Source organism: Eubalaena glacialis, chromosome 4 (genome assembly GCF_028564815.1).
Source record: "Eubalaena glacialis isolate mEubGla1 chromosome 4, mEubGla1.1.hap2.+ XY, whole genome shotgun sequence".
NCBI classification, from domain to species: Eukaryota; Metazoa; Chordata; class Mammalia; order Artiodactyla; family Balaenidae; genus Eubalaena; species Eubalaena glacialis.
Window position 1 is genome coordinate 21508091 of NC_083719.1, and position 24086 is coordinate 21532176.

Below are 24086 nucleotides of genomic sequence, written 5' to 3' on the forward strand. Positions count from 1 at the left end.
GGAAATAGCTGAGCAAACTTAAAAGTCCCAAGATGTAAATGAAGCTGTATACAAGGTTGTGACTGTAAGATTTAGTTGACATATTGTGACAAACTTAATACATGGCTGTCATATATAAGAAAATATTTTTATTGGAATAAAATATCAAGTAATATTAAAATAAAGGTGGAATAATGCAACAAAAAGTGGCAGCTTGAAGATATTTTAAAATATGTGGTAAAGTTAGAAAATTAGTCAACATTATGTTATTTTCATGAAGTCATTTTTAAAAGTTCACTATTTATTAATATTTAAGTCACAGATCACTCATTATAGACTATGTATTGTGCTACGTGCCTTTACATACATTATTACAGTAGCCTTATAATTTAGTAACTATTATTCCTTTGTGTTTAAGTTAACTAAACTAAATGATATTAAGCTAATTAAGCTTTAGTCACCCAACTTCTAAAGTAAATGTAAATTTTAAACCTACATAATAATTCTCCTGATATAGAACCTATAGCCATTTGGATTTCCACAAGTAAAACAGATATATCTAGAGCAAAGTAGATTATAACTTTATCAGCTATAAACATTCTTATCTATTTTTTTTTTAATTTTTATTTTTTTCATTTTAAACAAGAAGTTTATTTAAACAACAAGACGCTTGACTTGAAGGGAAAACTATCTAGGATTCATTTCTTTTAGAGTAATTTATCCCTACTTAAAGACAGATTGCCCTACATGTAACAGCTACGTACAAAAAAGTTATAAAATTGTCCTTGGTTTTACAATGATAAATGAAAAACATTAAAATTCTCCAATCGAACAAGGTATGCAAGAATTTTTATGTTGTTCTTTTTTTGTTAAACAGTGAGAGCAAAATAACTTACTGGAATATAAAGATAAGAGCGGATGAGCATGCCACTAATGGAGAAAAGGGGGTATCTTCACAGAACCAGTATTTTTCCCCATTCCATCTCCATTTGATGTCAATCAAAACATACCGTTGGCCATTTAGTTAAAAAAAAAAAATGCAGTATGCTTGTGCACATACACCAGTTACTTTATGTACAATAAAGGAATGGGGAAGGGGAAAATGAAAGAATAGAGAAACTATACTGTAGTAGTCAGGATGTGGTGGAACCAAATTGCGGTTTTCTAATTGAGAATGTCTTCTTGGTCTGGAGGAACAGAATTCTGGAGTAAAGTAGCAGGTTCCCTTTTTAGTAGACACCTCCTGTCTGCTGCTGGAACACATCAATTGTATCTTCATCCTCCATTTCCAACTGTGCAGGTGTGTCTGTTTCATTGATTGGCTGCCCATCAAATCGGAATCTGATCTGCCTCATTGACAAACCCTGTCGTTCACAATAGGCTTTCATTAGTTTACTAAGTGGTGTATGCCTCTTAATCTTAAACTGCACCACAGAACCATCCTGCCCCGCCACCTTCAAATTAATATGATCGTTGTTCTCAGTCTTGACTCCTTCCTTGGGCTTTTCGTCGGCCATGGCGAGCGCCGGAGTCTCCTCAGCTGCCGCTTCACAAAAGAGGTACCAGGTCCGCACCGAACGAGCACACAAGCAGCACCAGGAGCGGCAGAAGAAGGAGGCGGCAGCGGTGGAGCTCTTATCTATTTTAATACACAGGCACCATATGATGAAAAAATATAAACTTTTCAGACTGCGAGAAAATATTGGTATATCTCATATCTGGCAAAGTACTTGTGTTTAGAACATGTAAAAATTCAAACTTCAACAATGTAAGAACAAAAAGCAATTAAAATGTGAGCAAAATATTGAATAAACACTTCACCAAGGAAAATAAATGGATGGCAAAAAATGTAGAGAAAATCATTAGGGATTAAAATATAACTTAAAACCACAATGAGATACTAAATATTTACTACTATTTACCTATTAGAATTGCTAAAACAAAATAAAACGAAGTCTGACAATACAAACTGTTGCCAATTTGGTCAGAATGTAAACTGGTACAGTCAACTTGAAAATCAGCCTGTCAGTTTCTTATAAAGTCAAACATATACTTACACATGTCTCAGAAATCCTATCTAGAGAAAAAAAATTATGTCATGCAAAAACCTGTACATGAATGTTTATAAAACCATTATTTAAATCACCAAAAAGTAGAGATAAGCTAAATGTCCTTCAAGACATTATTATCAATTATCCATTTTCGATGGATAAAAAAACTGTACATCCATTGTACATCTATTCAATGGGATACTATTAAGTAATAAAAAGGAATAAAATATTGATATAGCCAATGAAATGGAAAAACTACAAATTACATTGTGCTAAGTTAAAGTAGCTAATCTTAAAAGGTTAAATGCAATATGACTCCAGTTTTACAAATTTTTGGAAAATACAATTCTATAAATATGGAGGAAAGATCTGTATTGTAAGGGATTAGGGATGAGGAGAGGGTCTGACTACAAAGGGGCAACATAAGGGAATTTTTGGGTGACAGAATTTTCCTGTATCCTGATTATGGTGATGGACTGCATGTGTTAAAACTCATAGAATTGAACACCGAACAAAAGAAAAGAGAATCAATCATTTTTAACTAAAAATTTAACAAATTTTTTATGAAATTAGCATTTGTAGTGTAAAACATTAATCTATGCTTATTTCTGAAAAGTTATCTACTAAGATATTGATATAAATGTATATTTTGTAATGGTGTTATTTTATATGTGACATGTTAGGAGTGGTATTCTGCATTAGTTTTACAAGTTCTAAATTCAGCCTATGTAGAAATTAATATGTTTTGGAAGGAAAGAATTGCACAGATGTCATTTTCCTCAAAAGCAGGCAAATTATGAATGTAAATAACGTACTATTTTGGTTTAGAGCTTCCAGAATCACTTGGAATCTGAAATATTGAAATGTCAACAGATTTGATATCATTTTTTGCCATAGAGATGAATAGATTGATAGCCACTTCTTATTTGTAACTTGCATTAATTTTCCTATTAAAAATCCTTAAGAATAAAATTTGGCAGTTTCCTGTGTCTATGATTATAATACCATTATGCTGTTCTGAAAAAGCACAATCCAAACATAAGCGTTAGCTTGATGTTATTTTTATTATGCAATAGTCATTGGTATTACATAGGAATATGAAGATAAGGAAATTAAAATCAGGATACAATTATACTGAAATGAAGTTTATTGAAGCCTTCTGGGTAAAATGTCAATTTGAGAGTGGATGTATTACCTGTCTGAGATACTCTTTAAATGATTATACAAAATGTGTGTGTGTGTGTGTGTGTGTGTGTGATCAATAACAGCAACATTTTAAAAGCTAGTACAAAGTACTAGTATACTAGTACAAAGCAAGGCACCTACCAGGTGTAACAAAGTTTGGTCAAAGTTAAGTATGTATATCCATTGACCTGGTTATCCATAAGTAGCCAATGCCAGTGGTACATTGAAGAATTTAGGAGGCACACAGCTGGTAGTTATTCCTTATATTACCAAATTTCTCCATTATCCTTTTTTTTTTAATTACAGTATAATTGCTTTACAATGTTGTGTTAGTTTCTGCTGTACAGTGAAGTGAATCAGCTATATGTATACATATATCCCCTCCCTCTTGGACCTCCCTCCCCCCCCCATCCCACCCACCTAGGTCATCACAGAGCACCGAGCTGAGCTCCCTGTTTAACGCATATATGTGGAATCTAGAAAAAATGGTACAGATGAACCTATTTGTAGGGCAGGAATAGAAACGCAGACTTAGAGAATGGACATGTGCATATAGGGTGGGAAGGGGAGTGTAGGATGAATTGAGTAGGTTTGACATAAATACACTAGCATGTGTAAAATAGATAGCTAGTGGGAACCTGCTGTATAGCACAGGGAGCTCAGCTAGGTGCTCCCCATTATCCTCGATTAAAAATTGAATCTTATAGAAATCATTAATTTCACACACTGACTCATGAATTATCAACACTGTATCTTTTACTGTTGCCATGAATTCTTCAGGCTATCAAAAAGACAAGTACATTCTGTAAACAAAATATCTTCAAACTATTATCTACAATAGCTAGATTTTCTCATTTCCTTATAAATGTTAATACTTTAAATGGCACAAATGGATAGCATGCTATTTATCTAAATAAAATATTAAACCTTATCCACGATGAGATGGTATTAGGTGGTGGACATTTAGGAAGCTATTAGAATTAGATGAGGTCATGAGGGTGGAGCCCTCATGAATGAGATTAGTGCCCTCATAAGAGTTACAAGAGAGCATGCTTTGTCTCTCTGTTCTCTTCCATCTGGCAATTGAATGAGAAATCTGAAGTTGGCAATCCTGAAGAGGATCCTCACCAGAACCCAAAAATGTCAGCACCCTGATCTTGGACTTCCAGACTCCAGAACTATGTGAAATAAATTTCTGTTGTTTATAAGGCACCGAGTCTATGGTATTCTGTTATAGCAGCCCAAACTGACCAAGACACCTTATATTGCTCTTTTTCATGAGTGGAGAATCGACCATTTTCTGCATATTTTGAACAGACTCTCTTTAAGTCATTCTTTGTCCAATTTTTTTCCCTCTTATCCCCAAAATCAGAGGAAAAAAAACAAGCAAAATTGAGAAACGCATGTATGGATAAAGTGTACATTTAGATTTATTTTATGTATAGATATCACATAATATACTTAAGGGTAGTTATTTGACGATAGTGAAACATAATATTGCTGTGGTGTTTTAAAATTTAGAAATATTTTTCTGTTCATTAATTTATTTGTCCTATTAAAGCAAACTATTTTTAGGGCAAGCTTATAGAGTAGTTGTTGGGACAAAGAAACTGTGTTTGGATCTTTGCTGTGGTCTGTTACAAATATGTGACTCTATATATAAAGTATTTAACCACTCAGCCTTAGTTTATCCATCTCTAAAATGGGGATAATTGTATACATCTCATGAAGTTTTATGCAAAAATGGATAGATGGCACTGTACATTAAAAAAAGGACAGTTTATTGGGATGAAATCCAGTTGTGTTCCAAATGAGAATTCAGAGAAATCACTTATTTTATTTATAAATCCTAGCTGAAACTGCAGAAAAACAAAGTCAGAAAGATTATATTAAAAGCAGTGAGGAGGAACAGAGTACACCACCCCAAAATGTTCCACTTTGGCATGTGCATTGTTTTGAGCTGAGAGCAAGTAAGACTCAGAAGACTTAGCAAAAGATTTTTACCTGTCCCTTAATTGCCTAAAGGAATTTAGGTAGGGGGCCTGTACTTGGAAGAGAGCTGTTGTCAGATATAACTTTTTATATCAGAAAAACGTATCTGCATGGCAGGCCAAACATGTGCTTACCAAACATTTGCTCTTACCGTCTTTTTGTCAAGTGTCTTCCTCTTCTTTGAAGCCCAAGACCCATCCCCCCTCTCCTTAGCTTAGGATGGCATACAAGCCTCAATTGTCTGACATTTTAGTCTCATATTTTTATGGAGTTTCCGTATGTACAAACTTTATTTTTCTCTTGTTAATCTGCCTCATATCAGTTATTAGAGCAGCCAAAGAATCTAGAGGGAAAGAAGGTAAAAGTTTTCCTTCGCCACAGCAGCCAGGAAAAAATGACGATTAACTACAAGAAGAAAATATATGACTGAGGGAGGTTTTTCAAAAGCATAATGTAAGATTTAAAAAATGGAATAATAACTTCAAAGAGCTGAGAGACAATACTGACAAACTAGATTGCTCTACTCAAAGTTATTTTTCAATAATAATGGTAAAATACATTGCAAATAACCAAAACTTCTTTTTAAGAAGGTAACATCAAACAAAGATATTCTGAGGAAGGTACTTCAAGAAGAATTAACATATTTCAAGAATAAAATGTGGCAAATTACAAAGAAACAAATTGGAAAAACAGTACATACATTTAAATAAACATTTACTGAATAATACAACAATTATGCAAATAATGGTAATGATGATGAACAGGAGGAAGAGAGCAGGAGGATGACAATGAACCAAAATAGTAATGAAATTAAGCGTAATAAAAAATAGATCTGAAATATTGTATAACAAAAATACACAAGCTAGTTGGAGATGATTAGACTTAAGGTGTTTTAAGGCCTTTTAATTTGGAGGAATGGGAGTACCAATTTTGAATTATTTAACTTTTTAAATACCAACTATGTTTAATTTCAGGTGTAACCACTAAAGAATATAATTTCCAAACAAATTAGGAGGAAGAAAACAATATGTAGATAGATATAAATAGAGGTATAGATATATGGTTATAATCATCAGATAATATTTACTCAAAGAACATTAGTATATTATTAAAATCATGTATAATTCACCAAGTCAACATATTGAAGAAGAGAATTCATATGATCATCTCAGTAGTTCAAAAAAAGGCATTTGATATAATCCAATACACATTTATGATCAAAAATATCAAAGCTAGGAAGAGAAGTTTCATATTCCTATAAGCTTATTTACTAAAAGGGATAAATTCTTAGAAGTAATATGAGAGATTTTTACAAGTTTTGCTTAAAACAAACCAATTTCCTGTCTATATAAATGTAAAAAACAACATAATTTAAATGAATGTATGATTATGATATCAACAAAAGTTTAAAGTACCTAAGAGTATTTCTATCAAAATATATTCAAAAACTTTAAAAATTATATTAAGACATTTTATGGAATAATATTATAAATAAGTTAAATCATTGAAAGGTAATCATGTTCATGCATAGGGAAACATGTCAGTCCTTAGCAAATCAAACTTAGCCTCAGTACTATTCTAATGCAAATCTCAATATGTGTTGTTGTGTGGCATTTGACAAAATAATTCTGGCATATATATAAATGAGTGAATAACTAAGAGTTGTCAACACACAACTAAAGAGGATCAAAGAGGGAGACTTTTCCTTCCAGATGTCAGTGGTTATAATAAAATTATATTAATTAAGATAATGTGGTATTGATACACAGAAGGAAACTTAAAACAAGGGAAAGAATACGATGCTTAGAAATAGATAAGACCACTTGAGGAAATAACATATTGGTAAGAGCTAGCACTATTGGTTAGTGGAGGAAAGATCAGTTACTTAAGAAATAGAGAAAGATTAATTTGTTCCAAATTAAAAATAATAGTAAAATTGGATATTTTCCTCATAGCATGAGACAGTATGTTAAACTTAAATATGAAAAGAAGAATTATAAACATTTTAAACCACATTAGATTATTTTTATAAACTTGGGGAAAGATGTGTTTTTAAATAAGACGTTGAAAGCAACAAACATGAAAAAAAGATTTATGAACAGGGAAATCTTAAAATTAAAATTTTAGGTTTATCTGAAAATACTATAAGTAAAGGAAACAGACCAATCACAAATGGGAGTAATTGATAGTTCCATAGAGCTAGGATGCAAAGTTTCTGAAAGTCTAGGCATATCCCTTTACTTTGGCTATTTTTAAAAACGTACATGCCACAGGTTCCTTAAAGAAGGAAGCTTTGCAGAACAAAATTATGACATTACATCAAGATCCTGTAAATTACCTTGCTTCTTCTTCATTCTGGTGTCTGTTGACTTAGTCTCAGAATTGAATGTAAACTAAGATTCTATTGTAAATTAATGGCTTGATTCTGGCCTCAGTTTTCCAATTCTGAATTTGTTTGGTATGAATCATTCTTATATGAATTAAAGTAAAAATTTGCTTTTTTTCTTTCTGAGATATCCATCATTAATTAGTGACAGAATAAACTATGAATATTTGACTTTTCTTGAGATCTGATGGTCATCTTCTCCCTATTTGTCACCATGGCAATGACTTTATGTTTACTCTGGCTTTTAAGCATCTGCAGGTGAGGCAGACATGTGGTTCAAAATCTTGGTTATAAAACACAATGTTTAATGTGCCTCAAATAGGTGCAGGTATGTGGTAATATTGACACCTTTGTTTCTTTGTCAGTCAGACAGGGACTAAGGTAATTGGTACCCTCTGGCCAGTATCCTTTTGTTATAGCAGATTTATCTTCTTACCCTGGCATGCTATACCAATTGTACAAATAATATTTACTATATGTGGCATAAAATGAGAAAAACTGGAAAGCAGTATGCTGGGCCATCATTTATCTCACAAGTGTTTGTTACTCACAAGTATTGCTGAGATCAAGGAGACCATTGTAATTGTAATACTGCCCCAGACATTTCTGAGTATGAGAGAGCAGAAAAAAAATGTTTATTTTATTTTTTTCTAAAAATCTCATGAGAACATATTTAGCTCCTTAAGTCAGTGGAGTTACTACAAATTCTCTAGCAATTTGAATTTCAGCTCACTTCAAATTTGTCCTCCACCTTCCTTTTCAAGCATCCTTATAGCCACTAGTAACAACATTACCCAGGTTATAACTGATTCCTACATCAAATTCTCATTTTATTTATTTCAAGACCAGGTTGATTCCAGAGGTCCATGGGCATTTGGCCATGAGGAGAACTGTTAGCTTTTTCCTTTCATTAGAGCAGTTCTTCCTCATACAAATAAAACCATTTTAATACGTTTTGTGTAAGAGAAGTCCCTAGGTTTTTAATGGGCACCAAATATTTTTATTTTACTTGTTGAACCCTGTTGTTTTCAATTGTTTTACTAACTTTCTCTAAAGAATACCAATGGGAAAGTGGATTCAACTATGTAAGTCAGTATGTAACATGTGCAAACATTCTAAGGACTAAAATTTTGGTGGTCACAGCCCTACAACTACAAAACTAAGAGACTGATTCAACAAGGTCACATAAATATCCTTGATGTCATTCTCCACCATAGGCAGACTCTGTCTAGATATGAGCTCTGTTTTTCTTGAATCATCATTAGTTCATGTAATTAGAGGAACTATTTCACCCATCCCTCAAGGGCCTTAGTGCACTTTCTCCACTTATCACTCTCCTACATTTTGTTATTGTGTAGCCATGTTCTTTAATTCATTATTAACATATAACTCTACAGTACAGCATCATTGATATATAAAGTCAATATGTATACTTAATTTCATTTACATTATTTCCTCTTATTCCTTCTTTCATCTCTACACTTTAAATAATATTCCTTCTTCTGAAAAACACCTTTTAATGTCCTGGTGACAACTTTGGCTTCCTGTTAACCATGTTCTTATATTTATTCCATGTCACTGTGCCAGATAATCTCTGTGGAGGGAAGCATGGGGCACCTGCTCCCTGTTGGGGGTCCATCACTCTTTCATGATTCTTAATCAAACTCTTACTTAAAACTGAATTGTTCCTCTTTTGTAAACTCTGACTATACAATGGCATTTCGATTTTAAAAAGCTTCAAACCAATATTCACCACCTTACTCCTCAACATCCCTTATCCTAAAATAATCCACTGCATCTCTCTGGTGCCCTGTTTCGAAACAGCACTTATATCTTTTTAGTTATACAATACTTGAAATCAATTTTGATTATGTCTGGTACCTGGCTCCTCACAATTACCAAACTAATATTTTTTAACAATTCCTATTGAAGAATTACAAAGTTTCTTCTGAATGTGTTTATGCAAACTCTCTCAAACCCAGTTCTATGATTACTTTTTTTCAGGCATGTTCATGAAGGAAGAATATAGTGTGTGGCATAAACAACAATAAAAACAGCGCCACTTACATCAGTCCTTTTTTGTTCTCCGTGTTGTGATTCCAAGGCAAGATATTGCAATTCTCAGTGTGTGTTTCCTGAAAGTGTGTAAAGCTAGTGAGGAATATAATGGGAATCATCTTTTTTGGAACAAGAGCAGCAGTAGCTGGTGTTTGATCTGATCATAGGTAGAAATGACCGAGTTTGAGGTATGTCTCAACATGTGGTGAAAAGCAAGAGGGCACTTTAACATCCTTGCCCTGTAGATAAGCCTCAGCCCTTGTAAGAATTTATTGCTCCTCTTCAGGTCAGGGTGGGACCTAGAAGGAGGAGTTGTATTTTATTGTTGTATGAGTTTTTCCTTATCAGAATCTAAATCAGAATACTGAGGTTCTTTATAATATACAATATCTGAAAATTATTTTGGAAGCATAATACTATTCTTGCTTGACTCAGTGACAAATATAGCATCAGTGATTTATTATATATTTTAATTCATATTACAGTAATAACTATCTAAGTTGAAACTTTGGTTTTTCTTTTCAGGCAAAGACTAGCAAATATATTTTTCTTTTCATTGTCCTAAGAAAATATAAAGAATTCTAAAATATAACCAAGATTATACTTTGTATACTTTGGCAACTCTACACTGCCAGTTTTCCAGTTCATGCTCTCTGTGTGTCTTGTCCATAAAGTTTTCCTCTGATATTTCTTTTCCCTGTCTCTCCCATAGAGTCTAATAATGTTTCGGTTCCCAAGCAAAGAGCAACAATGAAAATAAAATCATCAGTGTCTTTTTTTACACCCCAATTTTATTTTCTATATATTTAATTTTCTGCTTGAACTAGACCCAGTCAGCTTTCTCAGACTTATCTTTTTTTAATCCCCGTAATGAATATAGTAAGACCTGTCCAAACTAAGCTGCTTCTTATATATACTTATACTTTCAGATCTCCATTTTTTCTACAAAGACGCTCCTTGGTCCTGACTCATCTCCGTGGCTCCACATTCCACTTACACTTTAGAGTCCATCTCAATTGACACAAAATGTTTCTTGATCCTTCAAGACCTGTGCTAAAGTAATGTCTTCCTCTTCTAACCAAAAAAAAAAAAAAAGACTCTGATCTTTAACTCTCTTATGACATACTTTCCTATGTTCATATTCCATCTCTTATTAAATACTTTAGATTTTGAAATCTTAGAAAAGATGATTGTTTCTGAATAACATTTATATTTCTCATAGTGGACTCTGTACAGATATTTTGTATAACTATTGTATTTCTAAAAAGCATAGAAGTAAAATTTTCAGCTTAATCCACTAAGATCCAAAGCCTTTTCCTTCTTTTCATAATTGGAGAAAATAATTGAAAACCAAAGGAAAAAAATAACTGAAAATATCTCTTTTGATTTGCTTCAGATATGGAAAGGAATAAAGATTCACCAGACAACAAAAAGAGTAAACCAGTATATACAATTTTAAACTGTGATAAATGAATACTATTATTAATTATAAAAAGGCAAACTAACCATGATTTTATGTGAATGCAAGATAAACATTTCATGTTCCCTCATCTCTAACCATGGTTTCCATCTATTATAGAGCAATGGAAGCCTCAAGATTTACTAGGGTCAAATTTACTTCATATTACACAAAGAATTTCAGGCCATAAAAGACAGAGAATAACAAGTTATTTCTGTAGTGGTAAGTTAAATGATTGAGTCATAAAATATGGTTGACAAATAATGTGGTTTACTAGCTATTGTTTGACTCCTTAATAGGAAACTCTGAACTGTTTACATAATACACTAGACATTTGTTGATAGCTCTTATATGAGAGCCAGCAGTAATCAGGAGAGAAATTATCATCTCTATAACGTCAATGATTCTGTAGGCATAGGAATTCTCACTGCTTTTGTTAGACTGTGAAAGCTGAATTGTTTTAAATATTAACATTGTATATACCTTTCATTTACAAAAATAAACATTCAAACAGAGCCAAAGTGGGCATAGTCAGAGCATACAAATCAGTATGGTTCTGAGGGTAAACTACAGAAACTAGATTTATCTCCACTTTCTTTTGTTTCCCTTGAAGCTCTTTTATGCACTTCCAATGTGTAAACATGGTATCAACACAGCCAAGATATTTAAAATAATTTACATCAAAGCTTCCCATAATAAATAGATGTGACTCTTTTTGCCTGCATTAGTCATACGTTGTTGTCTGAAGGTATGTTAGTAAAACATCTGTTTTCACTTTAGTCCCTTGACCAGCCAATTTTGTGGCTGAAGGAACTCAGCACAAGTAGCCACTCAGAACAAGCTCGTGGTCTCCATGGAGAGTAGGCTCCATACATCACTGCCAGTAATGCATCCCCTCACTGCCACCAACATCTTCATTATCTGCACTCCATTTCATCATTGTATTAATTGTGCTGAGTTCTTCTGAGTATGATGTGATCATTATCTATCAACATGCATCTCCCAGGTGGACAGTGCTGAAATCCTTAGAATATTGCTTTCAGAAAGTATAAAGCCTAATTAGACTCATTTGCTTTTACCCTAAGAACCAGTAAAACTTCCTCCCATTTCCCCCTTGATATTAGCACATCTTTGATTTGTAATGTCTTACCTGAAAAATCATGTAGAATTCATCCAGTCTGTGACTATCATATGTGTGCCTTCCCTAAAATTAAGATTTTTTGCAATCTGCTCAATTTCCCACTTCTTTTGAATCCTAACAGATTCATATATCTTTAAAATTATGTTTATTTCTTAAAACATGACTCTTGTAAAATAACTATTATGTATTTCTATAATAATACTAATTGGTGTGAAATAATTAAACATTATTAGATGTGTTCTGATTCCTGTTAAGTCTATAGTTTAATTCCAAGGGTGGCTTATTCAATAATTCAGAACATCAATTTATTTTAACCAGATCTGATCTGGGTATTCATTTATCTTTAGCCATACCTACCTACATACACAGATTGTTTTGGAAAGATGTGACCTCTTATGCTCTCAGACCAAATCTTCTCCAAAGTCACACATTCGTGTATTAAAAAAAAATTTTAAAAACCTGTCTGATGACAATATCAGAAACCCTACTTTTTCAGTGCTTGTGTTTTCTTGGTATAATTTTACCCACCCATTTAAACTTTTTGAGTCTAACTATTCTAGGTAAGTCTCTTATACAGAATAAACAGATTTTGATTAGTGAGTAAATCCAAAAGCAAAAGATTTAAACTCATCCATAAATATTGAAGGATATGCTTAGTTTCCTATTTTCAGGAGGTCTTAAGTTACTTCATGTGTGTATTAAATATATCTTTCCATATATAGTGTATTTTCTCTGCTCTTTTGTACTAATTCTGGTATTTATAGAGGTTTTGATTTAGTTCAAATAATTATCTTATAGTAATATATTTCATAATATCCTTAGTCTTCTTTTTAGTTAGTTAAGTTTCTACATTTTATTATCTTTATATGATATCCTTGACTCTCACTTATTACCTATACAATCATTAATGAGATTATTTTGCTTTTTCACATTTAATTTATTTCTACTTTTATGGAATTTATAAAATTTAAATATTATTAGTTCATTTTATTCCCACCTTTGTTTGATTATAGTAACTACAGTTAAATATATTTATTGCTGACCATAGTTCTTCACTGAAGTTTCAGCAATCTAGTTGATTCTTCAGAAAAGAAACATGACTATATTCTTACAAATTCCATTATTCTAATATTCTTTATGGTTGAAGGACAGCTTGTCTGAAGTTTAAAATTTTGCTCACTCTTTTTTCTTTGTCATTCTTAAAATATTATTTCACTGTTGTCTTATTTTGTATGTTATAAAAAAGCTGGTGTTGACCTGATTTTCTCTATAAGTGACTTGATCATTTTGCCTGGACGTTTTGCATTTTTTCCCGGTGAATTTACAATCTAACAGTTTTACAAGGATACATCCTAAAATTGTCAATCATGGTACAACTTTCCTACTTAAATGATGAAACTTTCAATATAAACATTAAAACTAAAAAACAATTGTTTTAAGTGTTATTTCTACCCCATTGTGTTGTTTGTTTTTCTTTGAGAACTCCCATTTGCACTTTGTATTAGGGTTAGGTTTAGGGTTAGAGTCTGAGTGTTCTAAATATTTCACTTTCTCATTCTTTGGGCACATTATATTGTTTTTATTCTCTTCACTGTTTTGTTTCTCTTCACAGTGACACTTATTGATCATCTTATAACTCTGTCTTCCTTTTTTGTTTTGATCTGGTGATTTTCTTCAGTGAATTTTCTGAATTCTCTTCTCACATCTTACTGTTATTATTTTTAAAATTCTACTCTGAATTTTACAAGTTGCTGATTTATTGTGTACTTTCTTAGATACAAAAGCTAATTTAAAGATATTTATGTTGGAGCATTTTTTATAATTTTTTCCTGCTAGCCTAATGTTTTAATAATGTGAAAATTTTGCTTCTCACTTTTTTCTATTGTCTTAAATAGCTCTTTATGTATGATTTCTGACTTTTTTCTGTTTATTATATTAAATGTTTTAAACTTTCATTAAAACACATTGACAATTGCTTCTATAAATCATGTGAAGTGTTTCATTAGCTAATTAAATTTCTCATTGCAAGATCAACTCTACTATTAGTAAAATGAAGTACATTTATTTCAATAAAATATTTCATTAGAAACAACTATGGTTTTCAGAACTGTGATGCTCCTGTTTCTGTAAGAGTCTTATTTTTACTACTTTATTTTCTTTTTCTTCTACACAAAATCAACAAGATACGCCTCTCCTGTCCAAGTTGCTTTCCCTTCCACCAGCACTGCCATCCCAAGGCTGCCCCTCTGATTCCATCCATAGTTGAGAACCTATTTCAATTTCCCAGTAGCCAGTGCTGTGCTCTACTAAATCTTGCTCCTGTTCTCCTGGCTTTCCACTCACCATAGGAATCTTCTTTCTGGGTGATTACATCTGTGCCTGCTACCACTAGATTGCCCCTGCAGGTGTCTTTTTTCCTACCTGATTCTCTGCTCTGTTATGGACACCTGAGCCTGCTCCAGAAGTTTCTTTCATTTATATGTAAATTGAAGGTCAGTGGATTCTCTGTCTCCTCATCCTTCTGTAGAAGTGGATTGTGGCTGGATTTATTTGCTCTCCCTGTTGAACTCTATAGTTTTCAGGGATGTGTGTAGAGATTTAACTTATGTTACCACCATCCTAAGAAAACACCTATCCATCATTGTTAGTTGTTTGGGGGAAGGGGAGGAGGTAGGAAGGATGATGTCCTAATAATTTTATTAAACCTTAATAATAATTTATGCAACTGAAAAATATAGTTAAAGCAAGTTTAAAAGCATGAAAGGTATATTGTTTCAACCTTTATATTATCTTCTTTTAAATCTGCTGCTATACACGATTGTTTCTAGTTATATGTCAAGCATTTGTATTTCACATATGACATGATGTTTTTACATTACCTTCATATAGCCTACTGTGTAAATTGTTGTTCTTGACAAGTATTATATTGCCTATGAAGGGGAACAAAATTTGCCATGCTAAATTGTGTCTCTTTGGCATAAGGATAATTTTAGGCTTGTTACTGAAAGTGGGGGTCCAGTTGCTCGCTGTTCTAAAGCCAATAAAGAGACAAGGTTGGTGGAAAGGAAAGTTTGTTTTATTTTGGAGGCTGGCAGTGGGAGGGGAGGGGCGGGCTTCTGTCTAAAGACTGACCCCCCCCCCCGCCCCGCCACTGACGATCAGTGGGCAAGAACTTTTATAGGTGAAAGTGAAACCATGTAACTCAGATTGGGACTTGAACCCATAGGCCAGGACTAGAACCCAGCCAAAACCCAGACTGGGACTTGAACCCACGATCTTTTAATTGAGATCACACACCTGATCTCAGGACTTAATGAAGCTCAGGTTCTTGATGTCTCGTCTCAGAAAGAATTCAGTGAGAGACAAAGTGATAGATAAAAAGTAGGTTTATTTAGAGAGAAACACGCTCCACAGACAGAGTGTGGGCCATCTTAGAAGGCATGAGCGGCACTGGGGTACGGAGCTGTCAGTTTTTATAGGGGTGGTAATTTCATAGGCTAATAAGTGGGAGGAGTATTCCACCTATTTTGGGGAAGGGGTGGAGATTTCCAGGAATTGGGCCCCACCCACTTTTTGACTTTTATGGTCAGCCTTGGAACAGTCATGGTGCCTGTGGGTGTGTCATTTAGCTTGCTGATGTGTTACAATGAGCATATACAGAGGCTCAAGGTCTAGTGGAAGTCAACTGGTGGAAGTCTTGGACCTATTTGGTTCTAATCAGTTTATGTCATGTCCTTGGGCTATGTCATTCTTCTGAAAGTTGTACCCTGCCCCCTGTCAGCTCTGACAGTCATCTTGAAATGGTTATGTGGTCATCTGATCAGCATCATCTTGATTGTTTTAAGCACAGTTAATGTTCAGTTCCAGGATCAGTTTGTTCCCATTTCTCTGAGGCCAGCTCTCAGAATTGTGGCAGCTTATGTCATGGCTATAGTCCGGTCATCATGTAGTTAACTTCTTCCACATGGTGGAGGTTTTAGTATCTATAAGACAGCTCAAAGGATATGGCTCAAATTATTATCCATAGCCCTTGAAGAGGCAGTATAGGTCCTTGATTTTGCTTAAGGACTAAACTATTATGATTTAGTCTTGTTGGACTGTTTTCTTTTGTTTCTGAATTTTCTCACTTCTCTGATTAAACATATTCTTTGGCTAAACCTTTTCCACAGACAAAAGGCAGGCTGAGGACATGGGAGGCAAGGACCATAGGGTCCTGCTCTGTTTCAGGCTGATTATTTTTAAGAAACAACAGACATAGGAACAGCTCTGAAAACAGAGTAAATTTACCATTTTGTAAGAGATATTTATATTTCTAAGGGAAATGTCCATTTGTAAGGGTATCTTCTTCTCTTTTCCAGGTAGAGAAGGCAAACTAATTCTCTAGAAAGTCTTTATCGATGGAGAAGGCAATTATCTAAATCTGCATAACAATCCTACCTTTTAAAATGCTTTTCCCAATAGCCTCCCTTAACTGCCCCTCCCACTCCCCACATTTTCTTTTGTTTTTAGCTGGAGATAGTACTTAAGATGGTGGCTTGGGCCATTTTGGAGAGTTACTCAGTTTTCCTTGTTATCTCCCATGTACACAGGAAGTACACATGTTATTAAACTGGTTGGTTTTGCTCCTGTTGATCTTTTATTACAGGGTGTCTCAGCCTAGAAGGGAAGAAGAAAAATTATTTTTCATACCCTACAGCTACAGCTCTAAATAAACACTGATTTTTTTTTTTATCCTCAAAAATTATTTCTTTGCCAGAGTCCTTCTCCTTCTTGCCTTCATTAAGTGTACATCAAGCGTCCATTTCATATAAAATAAATTATTTTTCTTTTATAATAAATATTTTCAGAGGAAGATAATGTTTAGTAATGTCAAATTGTTGAGAAAGTGAATAAAATTCTATGTACTAGCTTACTCAGCTGAATTCTAGCTATTTTTCCTTCTCTGGCCATGAAAATTAAGTAATATACTGAGTAGAAAAACAGGTCCGTAGAAAGATGCACACAAACACATACATGCAAAACCTTTTTGGATATGCTTATTTTACCATAATCAAAGTAAAATTACTTTAGTAATAGAAGTTATAGTATGTAGTAAAGTTTTTCTAACAATGCCATTAGATATTATTTGATTTCCAAGAAATATCATAAGTAAGAGTATTTTAAAAAGCAGTTAATTAAAGCAATCAACTTTATAAAGGTTATGCAATATACATTAATGGATACTTAAGGCTACAAAAGGCAATACAACTCCTTACATATTTCTGGAACTTATAAATTTAATACCTCAAATTATAAATATTCTCATCACTTTTGAGGTTCTACACATTAACCAATACCTTGTGATTTATTACACTTAGAATGTAGTCTCAGTGTTTACTAAAAGTATCAATTTTTGTGTTAGTGGGTGAGCCAGAATTGGAGCTGTTAAAAGGTAAGCTGAGGCATATTAAAATATTAAGAGTTCATTTGAGCTAAGAAAATCAGAATCAGGTAGTGCCAAACCAGAAGTGGTTAGGAGCACTCCACCAACAACTCAGGGAGAGACTTTTATAGAGAAAAGGTGGAAGAAATTAAGAAAATCATTGATTGTCTATAGCTTCAAGCCTAGTTTGTAATTGGTTGTTCTTAGATTTAAATTTCATAACCTTGAGGGACTTACAGCCTTAGATTTTGGTTTGCTTATGTAGGTGCCCATGGCATTAGAGTCACCTTGGTCTAATGACCTCCTTTTTAAATTAATTTAAAAGAACTCACATCAAAGTACTTCTAGCTCAGAATTCATTCTACCAAATGATCTGTCACACATATTGGATACAAAACTTCCCCCCCTTATTCATAAAGTTAATGTCCTATATAAAAACATGGAAGAATATTCTGAGAATGCATCTATCCGTATATCTATCTCATAGAGAAAATCGCAGTTTAACTAACCCATGATATTTTGCCATGTTCAAAAGTCTGTGAAAAATAAAATTGTGTTTTATTTACTATCACTTACCTTACATGATGCAAAGAGACTGGTATTCAGTATTCAAAAACCAGAAGTTGTATTTGGTAAATAAATTTATAAATGGAGAATTTGGAAATACATGTGTAAATTCATTAACTTTATTAACAGTGTTTGAAGAAAGAATAGTGATGGAAAGAAGAGTTGACTCTAATCTAGAGAAACTCAGTCACAGAATGTACTCTGGCTAGCTGGCTGAGTGAATTCAAGAAAGCCTCTTGAATTCCATTTTCTGAAGTATAAAATCACTGTCCTTATTTCAATGCACATAAAATGTTCACTGAGCCTCTTCTTTAGGTGTTGTACTTCCAATGTGTTATTATAAATGAGTCAAAGATGGCTTTTGTAAATTGGCCTCTAAGTTGTTTATTTCTTCCAGTGGGCTAAGCCCTGTTAGCTCAAAAGCTCACTGGTGCCAAATTTTTACACATCTATATGTTTCAAGCATAGCCCAAATAAGCAGAATTTTAGCCAATAATAGCCTGATTGCTTTGCATACCCAACAAAATTGCAACCCAAATCTGCTAGCTATAGGTAAGGTAAGACCTGTGCCATGAAGACCCCAAATCACTATTTCCTTCAAGAGTTTCTGACTCAGAGACAGCCTGTCCTGCTGCCAGGTGACATTGCTTACATACGTAAGACCCCTTCGTGGTCCCTCTCTCGCCAGAATTCCCTTGCTCTCCTCACCTTCTAGATGGTGGCCCTTCGGTCCCTTCTGGACAGTCTGGTGCTATGAGGAACTTTCTCCATGCAAACCAGTTCCAAAATCACCCAAGAAAGTTTTTGTGTGGTACTGCCACATGGTGGTCGTATCTTTTTCCTTGGTCAGCTCTAAAATACCTTCAAAAGCCCTTAGAGAGGTCACTAGAGTTAACCAGATTATGTAATTTTCTTCTAACTGGATATCTATTTTTTTTCCTTAAAAAATAGCATTCATTGAATGCCCCCTTTTTTCTGATAATTAGTGCAATATACATTGCCAGTCTATATAATTTAGAAATTCTAAAAAGTAAGAACAAAAATAATATATTATTCATTCCATTATTAAGATTAAACCACCATGCTAATCACTAGACATAAAAAATAACTGATGCATTAAAAACCTCACTTTGACACATTTAGCAAATACTTCCCCAAAACATTATAGCAATTTAATCTACCACATTCAAGGAAGCAAACATTCATTTTCCAAACCTTTGCCATATTGAACACCGTAAACTTAAAAAAAAAAAAAAAAAAGAATTTCAAGTTTTATAGTTGAAAATGGCATATTGCTTTAATGTGCATTTCATTATTAACCAGTGAAACTTAGAAAATTTTGTTTAATCTTAAGAAATTGATATCATCATATATCTATTTTTCAATCATGATCTTAAGCATTATTCACATAGATTAATAGAATTTTACATATTTGGTATTATGAATCTTCATTTTTAAAAATTTTGATTGATTTATATTTAATATTCCTGTTTTTTTTCTTGGAGCATTTTTTATTGGTTCAGAAATGATTTCCAAGTAAAAAATAAGATTTTTTTCCCTATATTATGCTTTATAAAGGTTTATGCACCTTTATTCTACTAGACTTTGTATTCTGGTCATTTTTTAAAATTTTGTGGTGAGTATACATAAAACAAATTGATCATTTTCACTTTTTTTGAGTGTACAGTTCAGTGGCTTTATGTACATTCACATTGTTATGGAACTATTATCACACTCCACCTCCAGAATTTTTCATCTTCCCAAACTGAAACTCTGTACCCATTAAAAAACAAAACAAAAAAACCTTCCCCATTACCTATTTCCTTCAGCCTCTGGGAATCGTCTTTCTACTCTCTGTCTCTATGAATTCTAATACTCCAGGTACCTCCTATGAGTGCATCACATTGACAAAAACATCTCTCAGTCCTACTCCAGTCCACATGACTTACTCCCTGACAATTACCATCAGGCCCATTGCAGCCATCGTTTTATATCTGCCAGTATGAAGGTGGTATCTAGCACTGATTGGAAGCTTGATACTTTAAAACCTCCATGAAAAATCCTTCAACAAATTGCTGAATTTAACCAACGTGGTAGAGTTCTAAGATGGTAGCTCTGGCCACAAATCCTATTTTATTATACTGTACATGATAAAAGGTTTGGACCCCAGCTTTTTAACACACCAGGGGGTGGGCTAATGTTCTAATGTTCTGCAGCTAAAAAGCCCATGGCCCAAGAGTCAAGTTTTCTTTACAATGTGTGAGATGTAGCCTAATGGATATAATGTAAAGTCTCAATGAAAGGAAAACTGGATGCTCACACAACTGTGATTGCTCTGGGCCCCATGAGTTTCCCCCAGTAACTATTGATCCAATAGGTCTGGTTTATGTCCTGTCAAACTATTTGTCTTTGACTTCTCCAAAAGTGTCTTGACTATCTTCAAATGACCTGTAGTCTTTAATATCTTTACAAAAAATATTTAAAAAGTGAATGTATGTATCATATACACACATATTATATATGAAATAATTGTTGTAAAATGTTTCCATTAAAATATATATAGAAATTCAAATAAAGTAGATTTTTAAGTTCTCTTCTAATAAATATCAATTTTTTTTTTATAAATATCAATTTTATAATTTAAAAAGTCTTCCCTTTATCTTAGAGAATAGCCATAGAATTGTTACTGTAAAAATCACTTCTCTATTTCTTTTCTTACGTGTTAAATGGAGTTTCCGAAGCAAAAGATTTCTTTTTCTGTCAATAACTGACTTCCAGTTAAATTCAAAGCTCAAAGTGTCTGGATTGACTGTCAGAGTATAAGATTCCCAGCAACCTCATCTTTTTTTAACTTCTATCTTTTTGTGGAAAAGCAATACACCACAGTGAGAAGGAAGCCCTCTGGATCTAATGCTTATGTTCTTTTGAAGGGTATACATTCAGTACTTACGTAGCATTATAATATCTTCTATTCCTTGTAACCATTAACCATATTAGACTTAAATATCATTAACTTAAAAATAGATATCTTTAAAATTATTTGCTCCTTATGGAATTGAGCTTTTCTACTAGTTCATTATATAGTTGAATACATGATATTTCAGAAAGTAAAGTAATATACAATCACATAATACTGATAGAATGATAAAATTACTTTCCAATAAATATTTCCCTCTTTAAACTTCACATTTTTACATGATACATAAAGTTAGATGAAAGGTTAAAGCTTTCTAGTATAATTGATCCATTCAAAATGTTACCTTTTAACTGAAACTATTCAACAAATACCAATTCAAAATAGCTAAAATGTGTGTTAGAGAAAGAATAGTTGCATATAGGATTTTTAACTTTGAATACATAGTTTATAACTACAAGTACCAATTAACATGTAAATCATAAACAACTTTCATATGTCTTGAAATTTAACTGAGTATAAATGAACAAGCAGAGAAAAATACTGACAGATCCATTAACTTTCACTAAAAAGTCATGACATTGGAACTTAAATAATAATTTTAAAAAGACCTGTTGCTAATTTTACATTCCTAGACCATTTATTTAAAGATGTGGACTAGACTGGAAGAAATATAGAAAACACAAGTTGACATATAAAATGTGTAGGTGGATTTTATCTAGGAGGAATGAATGTCTGTCTAACAGAGTGCTTAAAAAAACAAAATAATATAATATTTAAATTATTCAGTAAGACAAGATGCATATATTAAAAATTTCACATGAGAATACAGTTAGTAGTTTTAAGAAAAAATAAATTTGTTCAATTTGATTAGAAAATTTGGTGGCAAGTTTTTATAAAGTAAGGATAGAAGGAATATTTCAATTCATAGAGAGTCACAGAGGTTAAAGTTATGTTATATGAGAAATATACTCTTTTTTATTCTAACTCTAAATTAAGGAGAGGGAATATTAAACATTATTTAAAAGTGAACAGATTAATAAAAATACACCACTTTTTATTTGTATAACTTAGGAGAAAGAGAGCGAGTTCAGGGAGAAAATAGGCTAATAGAGTCATAGATGGTGACTCCGAGGCTAAAAAATGAGAGACCATCAATTCAGTAAATAAAATAATTCAGAAAAAGAAACACAATGGTGCATTCAATATGACCACACAAAAAATAAGAGAGAACATTTTGGTTTTCGTTTTTGAATCAAGGAACAATTTCTACAAATAAACATGGCAGGTACCTCCACTATGGAAACTCTCACAGAAGCAGAAGGAATGCAGGGGTCAGATTCGACCAAGCATCAGTGCCAGTTAGTTCTGAACAACAGAAGTACGTGGAAGCAATGAAATTAAGTGAACGTTAATCTAAGAATGTACGTAATGACTAGATTAAGTTATTCACAAAAGATCACACAAGCAGTGAAATTCAGAGATTAGGCAGAATGTCTGCCAGACACCAAGCTGTTATTAGAAGTGGCAGACATATAGTGTGTGATTAAAGAAACTGCAATAGTTGAAATAATTTACTGTGTAAATGTCAGTTACCCGCATTTTCTTCCAGTCTCTCAGTAACTATTTCTATCAGAACAAGGTCTTAGAAGTGGGGACCTCTAAAATATGCTGGATCTTAACAGTCAGGCAAAATAAAGATGTAAGAGAGAGTCTCAGACACTTGACACAAAACAAGTGTAACCTTTCATAAATTGACACTGCTATGTTGTGCACTTTTTCCATTTATACTACTAAAAACTTTTAAGTCTGTGTCAGTTAAAATGACTATCAACTTTAGTATATCTTTTCTCTTGTTTCACAATCCACATAAATCTGGTTTTGTGTGGCATACAGGACAGAAGTTTATGACCAATAATTTCAATTATCTCAGAAAAATAAAAGGAAAATGAAATTGGTCAAATGATCAAACCCAGACCCTCAAAGTAACTTACATATTTCAAAACCTTGAGGTGCTATCTTATACCATAAATATTTATAATTTGGGGTGAATAAATCACTATAACCTATAAAATATTATTTAGTAATCTCAAATCATATCTGAGACTTCAATGATTCAAAATTGTAATGAGATAATACAAATATTGTCAGTGTTTAAAAACTGGTAATAATCTAGTTTATAGCTTGGTCCATAAAAGGTAAATATAGAAAAAAAGAGAAGGAAGGAAGGAAGAATGTGTTAAAGGCAAAGGAAAGGAAAGAAATATGAAAGAAAGGCAATAAGGGAAAGTAGGAAGGAAGGAAGGAAAAAAGAAGGAAGAAAGAAAGTTGAGTTTGGATGGAGAGAAGGTAGGAAGGAAAATGGGTAAATGCAAAATATTCAAAGACTTTTGGTTTGGTTTTGGTTTTGGTTTTTAGTTCAGGTCAAAGTTTTTCTCTATAGATTATGTAGGTGTTTGAAGAACTCATTAAAGAAAGAATGCACAAGTGAAAAAGTCAAGTTAGCTAAAAGCCAGATTTTCTGCAGAGCCACAAAATTACAAGCTTTGAGTTATTTCTTATAAAAATACACTTCAACATATTAAATAATCAGTTATCATTTTGCCTTATTTTCATGTTTGGGTAAATTATTTCTTTGTGAGTGAAAAAAAAACATGAATGGAAGAAAGAAAAAAAGGAGAGGAAAAGAAATAACTGTCTGGAAGCTTTGGAGGAACAGTCAAATTTTCAATTGCACAATGCACAGCTTGTTAGGGAAGCATAGGGTTTCTGAACACTTTTTCAGTGATTTAATATTCAATAAAATAGGCAAGCCTAACATTTATCCTGCCTCTGTGAATACATTTTTTCCTTCAATGAATAGTTTATTTATTATCATTTTTTTGCTAATATGATTTATATAAGTATGAAGAACATTCTAATATACATAGGT

At 32.9% G+C, this 24086-nt stretch overlaps 1 protein-coding gene across 1 annotated transcript; it reads right to left on the reverse strand.

The window, feature by feature from the left end:
- Positions 1-1026: 1026 nt before the first annotated feature.
- LOC133089605 (small ubiquitin-related modifier 2) lies at positions 1027-1605 on the reverse strand. Its single transcript, XM_061187677.1, has one exon. It carries the CDS (start codon positions 1494-1496, stop codon positions 1209-1211), a length of 288 nt encoding a protein of 95 aa, XP_061043660.1. The 5' UTR covers positions 1497-1605; the 3' UTR covers positions 1027-1208.
- Between the last annotated feature and the right edge of the window lie 22481 nt (positions 1606-24086).

Coding starts and splice junctions, on each gene's coding strand:
- LOC133089605 (XM_061187677.1), bottom strand. CDS start 1,496: ATGGCCGACGAAAAGCCCAAGGAAGGAGTCAAGACTGAGAACAACGAT.